Genomic DNA, 10164 nt, shown 5'->3' on the forward strand with positions numbered 1-10164 from the left:
TTTTGGTCTCTCAGGGAATTGAGGGATTATGGGGAGTGGATGGGAAAGTGGAGTTGAAGCTCAAGATCAGCCATGATAACACTGAATGGCAGGGCAGACTTGATGGGCTGTGAGGTCTACCCCTGCTCCTATTTCCATGTTCACACTGTTATATGTAGACAGTTGTATCACTCTTGATTGATCAAGAGACTGAGCTAGCTCACTGCTGGCCAGGGATTGAACCAGAACCTAAACCTTCCTGGTCCACACAGCTGATCTAATGACTGGAGAATCTTGTCGCCATTCTTCATCTATGAGCTGAGACAGTAAGTGTGGGAACATAGGAATAGCAGTAAGCTCTGGAGCCTGCTCTTCCATTCAATTAGAACATGTACCTCAACTCCATTTACCTGCTTTATTTCCCTATCTCTTATCTAACAAAATCTATCGATCTCAGTCCTGAAAATAATCAATTGTCCCCCAGAATCCACAGCCTTTCAGGGGAGAGAGTTCCAGATTTCTACTGCCTTCTGTGTGAAAATGCTTCCCGATTTCATTCCTGAATGGCCTAGCTCGAATTTTAAGATTATGTGCCTTGTCCTGGATTCCCCCACCAGAGGAAGTAGTTTCACTCTATCTACCCAATTGAATCCCTTAATCATTTACAACACCTTGATTAGATGGTATACAAGCCAAGTTACTGCAACTTGTCCTCATAATTTAACCCCTCTACTGCCAGTAACAGTCTGATGAATCTGCACTGTACCCCATCCAAGACCAATATATAAGTTCCAATGAATGGTCAGACCTGAAACGTTAACCCTGCTTCACTCTCCACAGATGCTGCCTGACCTGAGTATTTCCAGCATTTTCTGTTTTTATTTCAGATTTCCAGCGTCTGCAGTATTTTGCTTTTATTCCAATATATTCTTCTTGAGGTGCAGTGCCCAGAACTGAACGCAGTACTTCAGATAGCGCCTCACAAGATACCTGAAAGATCAGCTCCATACAGGGAGCCCTTCACAGTTAAAGGCAATCCTAGCACCATCCATAAATGCACACTTTCCTGCAGGTGTCCCTGGTTAGTAGTCAGAAATTAGAACCCTGGTTAATTTTTGGTCCTTTAGCCTCCAATCTGGTAACTTGGGGGAGATTGTTAATTGACAGACACACTTTCTGGTCAATGCAACTCAGAACCACAACACATGTTGTCCTAAGAAGAAATTTGATAAGGTCAAAACATTCTGATATAATTGCAGATTACCATAATTTGCTAAAGACAGACAGAGCATGAAACCAACAATGAAGAATCCTTAACAAAAACAAGAAATGCTGGAATCACTCAGCAGGTCTGGCAGCATCTGTGGAAAGAGAAGCAGAGTTAACGTTTCGGGTCAGTGACCCGAACCCAGTTCCGAAGAAGGGTCACTGACCCGAAACGTTAACTCTGCTTCTCTTTCCACAGATGCTGCCAGACCTGCTGAGTGATTCCAGCATTTCTTGTTTTTGTTTCAGATTTCCAGCATCCGCAGTATTTTGCTTTTATTTTAATGAAGAATCCTTACACTGTAAACTGAATCAGCAATGAGATAGTTTTCCTATACTTACTGCCCCTTTGATAGCAGCTTCAATGGATACTTTGGGCATGTTCTTGGCTCGGCATTGCTCAACGATATTTGCCAACTGCGTGTTAAACTCAGGGTTTGAGCCTCCATCTGCAAAAGTCAGAGCAAAACCAACCTCTAACCAGGGCCTTCAATATGGTCATATAATGGCACAGCAGTGATACTCTCTCATTAGTGGCTGAAAATGCACCTGGTTAAATACACCATTGAATACAATGAAATACAATTAACAAACATTTTTTAATTGAACTTCAAAAGTTTAATATGTGCAGCAGAGACGCCAATTACCCAACATCACATTCAGAAACAGGGGCATGATCCAGATTTCAGCGAGGGACGAGATCACCTTTGAGAAGGTTTCCAGTGTTGTCACTGTTCTCATTTAGTGCGAGCACCAATGAGCCACAGGATCAACTACACTTCAGCCTCCAAAGGGAAGGGAAAAAATAAGAAAACAAATTCAATTAGAAGGAAATGAACTGGATCTGCAGGCGTAGTGCCCACATTACCTCTCACGGCTAAGCGAATCATAATCGACAACTTGGCAAACATCCGACTCCTGGCAGCGTCCTTTGGACCTTTGATATGTTTCACCTTTGACCACTTGTTGTGCCCTGCATAATTAGCTGCAGATGTATGGATCTCAGCACATGGTGCGAAGACATGGTGCTGGTTCCTTGCCTGGACAGAGAAGGGAACAGAGGCTGGCAGCAAGTCTCTGGGCTTTGGCAGCAACTCAACTGGACTCCACAGCGAGGACAGGAGATACTTTCTATTCCATGAGCAAACACTTCGAAATGCAGTAACTGCAGCCATAGCTTGAGTCCCACTGACCACCTGTACAAATGGATGTAAAATCGGAACAGTGAACAAAGTAAAACATTTACTATCCTGGACAAATTAGGATTGCATAGAATTTACACACACACACAGACCTTTCAGCCCAACTGGTTTCTACTTCACATCACCCTCCTCCCACTCCCCTTCATCTAACCCCATCAACATATCTTTCTATTCTTTTCTCCCTACTTATCTAGCTTCCCTTTAAATGCACCTATGCTATTCACCTCAACCATTCCCTGCAGTAGCGAGTTTCACATTCTCACCATTTTCTGGGTGAAGAAATTTCTGCTGAATTTCTTATTGGATTTACTAATGCCTATCTTATACTTATGGCCCCTGCTTTTGGACTCCCAACAAGTGGAAACACCTTTACTACATCTACCCTATCAAAGCCCTTAATGATTTTAAATACCTTTACTGGGTCACCATTCAGCTGTTTTTTTTAAAAAGAGCTCCAGTCTGTTTAGACTTTCTTGATGGGTATAAACTTCTCTGTTCTGGCAACATCCTTGTAAATCTTCTTTTCATCTTGATATCCTTTTTGTAATATGGAGGCCAGAACTCTGCAGAGTACTCCAAGTTTAACACAACTTCCTTGCTTTTCAATTCCATTCTTCTAGAAATGAACCGGTGGTTTGTTTTCATTTTGTGCCCTTTTTAACCTGCACTGCTACTTCTACTGATTTGTGTATCTGTACCCCTAGATCCCTTTGCTCCTCTACCTCGTTTTGATTCTCATTTTCCAAGAAGTATGCAGTTTTCTTATTTCTCCTACCAAAACGTACAACCTCACACTCATCTAAATTGAATTTCATTTGCTATTTACACACCCATTCTGCAAGTTTATTAACATCTTCTTGAATTTTGTCACAGCCTTCCTCAGTATTAACAAAACCCCCAAACTCCCAATTTATAGTTAAACACACAAGCAAGAACACAAGTACCAAATTAAAGGCTTCTTCTGAAGGATGCTGTAGACAAATTTTAAGCACTCCTTCCCATCAATATTTCTCCTCCGATGCTGAAAGTATGGACATGGCTTGGTTACAGTTCCACAGACAGCTCTTGTTATCTCTCCCAAATGGTCAGTGTTCCTGTATGATACTGAATAGTGAGTGCTGGGAGGCCATCTGTCCATGATGACAATCACAGCCAAGCCTGATCCTGGCCTCAACAGACCTCCATATTCCAGCAGGGGTCACAGGCCCGAAATCAGGATGGGAACCCTCTCTACACCAAAGGACACTGAGGTCAACAGCAGCAATGACACCTCTGCCCCAGCTAAGGGTAAAATATTGTTAAATAATCCAGCAAATATCTATAAAACTTTTATTTCTGCACTCCATTTCATGGAATTTTACGAGTTATATCTCATAGTAGAATTCCTAAAACTTGTTTTAAATTGTCCCCAATATCCACAATGGCTCAGTGGTAGCACTCTTGCCTGAGTCAAAAGGTTGTGGCTCCAAGTTCTACTCCAGCGACCTGACCACAAACTCTTGGCTGACACTTCAGTACAGGAACGATGCAGTGCTGCACTACCAGCTCGTCTTGTCCACGAGACCCAGCTCCCTCGACCCTACTGCCACTAAACTGATCACCCAACTTCCCTTCTGAGCTCCCATGTTAGCTGATATTGTTAACAGATCTCTCTCCTCAAATACTGTCACCCTCTCTTTCAGATCTATCATCGACTCTCTACTAAAAAAAAAACAACCATTGACTTCTTCTTTCTTGCAAACCACCACCCCATTTCCTGTTATACTCCAGAAAGCCAGCTGGTGAAGGATAGTACTGGAGCCAATCTTTACTCAGTCTAACATTTATTTGCACAGTGAAACATTACAAGCATACATGCCCTAACTCAACCACACCCCAGTTTCAATAAGTGTCTCTATATGTGCTCAAGTAAAACACTAATTCATATCTTCCATCTGCATATAATTAAACACAATTGATATTCAATTAACATCTCCAACCTCCCTTTCCTCTCCAAAATCCCTGAATGTGCTGTCGTCTGCCAAATCTCTGCCCATTTTTCCTGGAACTCCATGTTTGAATCCCTCCAATCAGGTTCTGTCTCTGCTGCAGTACCAGAATGGCTCTTATCAAAACAATTATATCCTATGTGACAAAAGTGAACTATCCCTTCTCGACCTTTAATCACACCATCCTCCTCCAACACCTCTCCGTCGTCCAGCTAGATGGGACTGCATTCATCTGGTTCCGTTTTTATCTATCTAATCATATACAGAGAATCACCTGTAATTGCTTCTCTTCCCGCTCCCACACCGTTACCTCTAGTGTCCCCCAAGGATCTATCCTTGCTTCCCTCCTGTTTCTCATCTACATGCTGCCCCTAGCGATATCATCCACATGGTCGTGCCATCATTAAGACCGCCTATTTCCATCTCCACAACATCGCCCGACTCCATGCCTGCCTCAGCTTATCTGCTGCTGAAATCCTCATCCATGTCTTTGTTACCTCTAGATTGAACTATTCCAACCCATGTCTGGCTGGTCTCCCACATTCTACCCTCCATAAACTTGAAGTCATCCAAAATTCTGCTCCTGTGTCCTAACTTGCACCAAGTCCTGTTCATCTATCACCCCTGCCTGTACAGGACACAGATAGGCTAGCAGAATGGCAGATGGAATTTAATACTGACAAGTGTGAGGTGATGCATTTTGGCTAAAGGAATAGGAAGAGGCAGTATGTATTTAATGGCACAGTTCTAAACAGTGTACAGGAACAGAGGGACCTGGGGATCCATGTGCATCAGTCTTTGTAGGTGGCAGGACATATTGAGAGTGGTTAGTATAGCATATGGGATCTTGGGCTTCATGAATAGAGGCATTGAGTACAAAAGCAGTGATGTTATGCTGAACCTTTCTAAAGCTCTGGTAGGCCCCAACTGGGGTACTGCGTCCAGTTCTGGTCACCACTCTTTGGAAAGTATGTGAAGATCCTTGAGAGGGCGCAGGGGAGATTTACCAGAATCATTTCAGGGTGGGGGATTTTAGTTACAAGGTTAAGTTGGAAAAGCTGGGGTTGTTCTCCTGAGAGGAAAGGAGATTGAGGGGAGATTTAATAGAGTATACAAGATTATGACAGGCTTAGATAAATTAGACAAGGAAAAACTGTTTCCATTAATTAATGGTACAAAAGACTAGGGGACACAGATTGAAGGTTTTGGGCAAGAGATGCAAGGGGGAATGTGAGGAACAACTTTTTTTACACAGTGAGTGGTAATGACCTGGAACTCACTTCTCACAGGGTGCTGGAAGCAGAGACAATGACTTCGAGGGGAAGTCAAATGGTCACTTGAGGGAAATAGACTTGCAGGACTACGGGGATCGAGCCGGGGTGCGGCACTGACTGGATAGCTCTGTGGTGAGCTGGCATGGACCGGAATGGCCTCCTTCTGTACTGTAAATGACTCTACGACTCTGTGCTCGCTGACCTACACAGGTTCCCGGTCCCTCAACACCATGATTTTACAATTGTCAGCCTTGTTTTCAAATCCCCTCATGGCCCACCTCTGTAATCTCCTCCAGCCCCAAAATCATGCCCATCTAATTCTGGCCTCTTGTGTGTCTGCAATTTTAATTGTTCCACCATTGGTGACAGGGTGCCTTCAGCCGCCTGGGCTCGAAGCTCTGGAATTCCCTCCCGACACCTCTCCTCCTCTCTTTAGTCTTTTGCAGCACTCCTTAAAAATGCTTTTTTGACCAAGTTTTTGGTCATTTTGGCACAGTAACAAATTTTGTTTGCTAACACTCCTGTGAGGCACCTTGGAACGTTTTATTACATAAATATAATTTACAAATAAAAGGTACACTTTCAGAGATGCATTTTTAGGCCATCCTGAGCTCATGAAAGGCGCTATATAAATACAAGTCTCTCACAATTAACTCGGCTCGGCTCGGCTCCGCCCACCACCCTGGCCCCAGGCCTGCGACCCCAGGCCCAGGCTTCCCTGGACCCGCTACCTTGACCCAGGCCCCGGCCTCTCTCACTTCCCAACTCACCAAATCACACACTTCCGGTGCAGCCGACAACGCATGCGCATCAAGAGCGCCCGCACCGGCGGGAAGCATGCGCAGTAGCGTGCCAGGCAGACTGGATCATCAGAAACAACGGAGAGAGAGAGAGAGAGAGAGAACACAGAAAAAAGGCTCAGATGGAGAAAAATAAAGAAACATGAGACTCAGAAAGTGACAGCTGAGCAGAGAGAGACATAGTGAGAGAGATTAGGACACAGAGAGGCAGAAGCAGGGAAAGAGCTACATCTATACAGAAACACCAAGTGAGACAACAAAAGGGCTGGCGAGGGGCAATGAGAAACAGAAACACCATGCATTAACCCAGTATCATGGCTATAGGCTGAAGGATTGCATGCTCAGGGTGTTACAAGATCCAAAATAAAATAAATCCAGAGTGCACCAAGTAACTTCCTCAAATACACCAATTTCTGAGATAGGGCTAAGAAAAGCTCAAAAGTTATAGATATACACAGTATAAGTGTTAGGATTGGAGGTGATGACAAGCTGTCCTCAATTATTGGGCCATTGACAAGCTGTTTAAAGTCATGCAAAATAGCAAATAACTGGACAAGTGAATGCAATGTGGACTGATGCATCAGTTGGGAGAACGCCAGGTGAATATAGACTGATCATACTACAAATGTGAATGTCTTGCAAGTTGCTTCACCTTGTTACGATCAGGTGAGGAGGGGTTGAAGGACTCCCCCCTTTTCCCTCTCCTTGTTTGACCACAACAGATTTTTTTTTAAGTGGTTATACTTGCCAATGAAGTGAGTGTTTAACTGCTTACGCGCCGTGATCATAAAAAGAGCCAATCGGATGGGTTTTTTTTAGTTTAACGAAGAAAGGTTAGCTTTATTGTACTTAAACTGATCTAATAAAAATAATAAAATGCGTTCCAACTTTCACACACACGCACACAGAGTGGGGAAGGACAGATTGGTCAAATTAGAGTCCAGAGAAATAAAAAGGGTATACAGTCTGTGGAGCTTGGTGACTCGGCTGGCTTTAGGCAGAATGGTCCTGAGGCTTCCGGTTTGAAGATGTGGACAGCTGATTTGGTGGTTCTCCTGGGAGGCAACAGTGTGGCTGATTTCCTTCAAGGGGTCTCTTCTTTCTGGAAACTTCTCAAATTTCACTAGCTGCACCCTCACGCTTAAGTCATTAAGCACAGTCAACATCGAAAGGTGAACAAACTAACACAATCAAACACAGATCAAACCACTGAACACTACAGTTTGCCGCAGGGTATATGCCTCAGTGGTTATGGTCAGCAGGTAGAGTTCAAAGCTTGCAAGGCTGGAGTGGTTCGTCTCCACTAGTTTAACATTCAGGTTCCCAGCTGGTGGATTAAAACAAATCATCATTCGGCAAAGCACCTTGTCGTGACACCTCCACACCACGCCAAATGAAATGCAACGACAGGAACATTTCATTATAAGGTTGTAAAATTTTAAAAACTGTACACACACATTCATCCTCAAACACTCATTTATCAATCTCACACTGCCATAGCTATGCTCTGGTTTAGTTTTCATCCGGGATGATCCAGTGCTGAGTTAAACCCTGGATAAAACATCAGCTATCACATTGTTTTTCCCTGCAATATGGGTAATCTTTAGGTGGTAAGGTTGCAAAAGCAGGCCCCGTCGAAATAATCCTGAATTCTGGGTTTTGAATTTCTCCACAAATCTCAAAGGATTGTAGTTGGTATGAGCTATGGTATATCCATTTCGGACATATATTTCAAAGTGCTTGGAAGCCAGTAACAGTTCCAGAGTTTCCTTCTCCACTGTAGAGTATCTTTATCGATGTCTGTTTACATTTTTGGAGAAATACCCAATTGGTCTCTCAATGCCTGACTCATCATCTTGGAGCAGGACAGCACCTACCCTGAGGTCACTAGCATCAACTACCACTTTAAATGGTTTGTTAAAGTTTGGAGCTGCTAGCACCGGCTCATTAGTTAAGATGGCTTTCAGCCTCTCGAAAGCTGTTTAGCACCTCCCTGACCACATTACCTTCACTCTTTTCTGTAACAGGTCTGCCGGCTATAGTGCTAACGTTTGGGACAAACTTGCAGTTAAACCCACACATCCCCAAAAATCGCATTATTTCCCATTTGGTCGTGGGGACAGGAAAATCCATCAATGTCTGTACCTTTGCTGCTCTGGGTAGCACTTACCCTTGACTCACAACATGCCCTAGGTAGGTTAGCTGAGCTTTGGCGAACTCGCTCTTTGCAAGATTTACCACAAGGTCAGCCAACTGTAACCTTCAGAAGAGGGCTTCTGACTGGTCTTGGTGGTCCCCCTAGGTGTCGCTGTACACTAACGGATCATCCAGGTACACTACACAGTTGGGTAGGCCAGCCACTACCTGGTTCATCAGCCTTTGGCAGGTGTCGGGGGCATTTCTTAATCCAAAGGGTATCACCTGGCACTGGAATAATTTGAGTGGACAAAAGCCAAAATCTCTTTAGCTCGGGTGGTTAAGGGAACTTGCCACTATCCTTTTAACAAGTCTATTTTTGTTATGTAGGTGGTGTTTCCTAATCTATCGATACAGTCTTCCAGGTGGGGAATTGGGTAGGAGTCAGCTCTGGTCACTGCATTAATCTTCCTGTAATCAATGCAGAGCCTTGTTGAGCCTTTGAGCTTGGGCACAAACACAACTGGGGAAGTTCAGCTGCTCTGGCTGAGGTCAATCAGCTTGTGTTTCCTCCCTAACCTGGGTCAGTTTCCCAGGACCTAGGCAATAGGGATTTTGCTTTATGGAAGGGTTCTCGCCTTCATCCACATCATGTAGGGTTAATATTGTGTACTCTGGTTTGCCCCTGCAGATCACTTTAAATGCTGTGAGCAGCCTTCTTCGGGCTCCTCTCTGTTCTGCGTTTAATTAAGAGAGTACAGTGTCTCTCCTGTGGGAGGAGACAGTGCACTCCTTCCACCTCAGTCGTAACATATAATAGGGGGCTCTGTGCGGGATAACCCAAAGACTGACAACATGCAATTGTAAATGAGAGAATAATAATTGGAAAGAGGAAAAGTGAAAAAAGGAAGGCATGTAGCCGGGATAAGAAGGGACAGCTGGGAAAGCCCCGGGATCTCCCATTGATAGATTAGATAGGAAGAAACTTTTTCCCTTAGCGGAGGGGTCAATAGCCAGGGGGCATAGATTTCAGGTAAGGGGCAGGAGGTTTAGAGGGGATTTGAGGAAAAATATTTTCACCCAGAGAGTGGTTGGAATCTGGAACGCACTGCCTGAAGGGGGGGTAGAGGCAGGAACCCGCACAACATTTAAGAAGTATTTAGATGAGCACTTGAAACGCCATAGCATACAAGGCTACGGGCCAAGTGCTGGAAAATGGGATTAGAATAGTTAGTTGCTTGATTGCCGGCACAGACACGATGGGCTGAAGGGCCTGTTTCTGTGCTGTATGACTCTATGACTCCTCCTCAGGCCACAAAGGAAGATGCTGAGGGTGGAAGTGAGGTCCGCAAGCCTAAGTGTTACCATTGGCACAAGGTGGGACATCTTCGTGCAGAATGCTGGAAGTTTCACTATAAACCCATGGGACTTATTGGGGTACACAAGGCCAATGCAAAGAAAAGGCCCCTGACTGAGAGTACGACAGATCAGGCAGTAACTCTGACTGCAGCTGTAAGGC

At 44.3% G+C, this 10164-nt stretch overlaps 1 protein-coding gene across 10 annotated transcripts in view; it reads right to left on the reverse strand.

The window, feature by feature from the left end:
- The window catches only part of LOC137348032 (translational activator of cytochrome c oxidase 1-like), a 39753-nt gene extending 33255 nt beyond the window's left edge, over positions 1-6498 (reverse strand). For 6 of the 10 annotated variants that reach the window (XR_010969052.1, XR_010969051.1, XM_068013130.1 and 3 more), the window contains exons 1-3: positions 2860-6467; positions 2114-2441; positions 1588-1694 (exon numbers count right to left, since the gene is read on the reverse strand). Coding sequence is in view for 8 of the 10 variants with exons in the window: in XM_068013130.1 (XP_067869231.1) it covers positions 1588-1694; positions 2114-2420 (414 nt within the window). In the remaining 2 variants the exon portion in view is untranslated. The other 4 variants (XM_068013126.1, XM_068013124.1, XM_068013125.1 and 1 more) reach the window with 4 other exon arrangements.
- Between the last annotated feature and the right edge of the window lie 3666 nt (positions 6499-10164).

The sequence above is a fragment of the Heterodontus francisci genome, chromosome 33 (assembly GCF_036365525.1).
Source record: "Heterodontus francisci isolate sHetFra1 chromosome 33, sHetFra1.hap1, whole genome shotgun sequence".
Lineage (NCBI taxonomy): Eukaryota > Metazoa > Chordata > Chondrichthyes > Heterodontiformes > Heterodontidae > Heterodontus > Heterodontus francisci.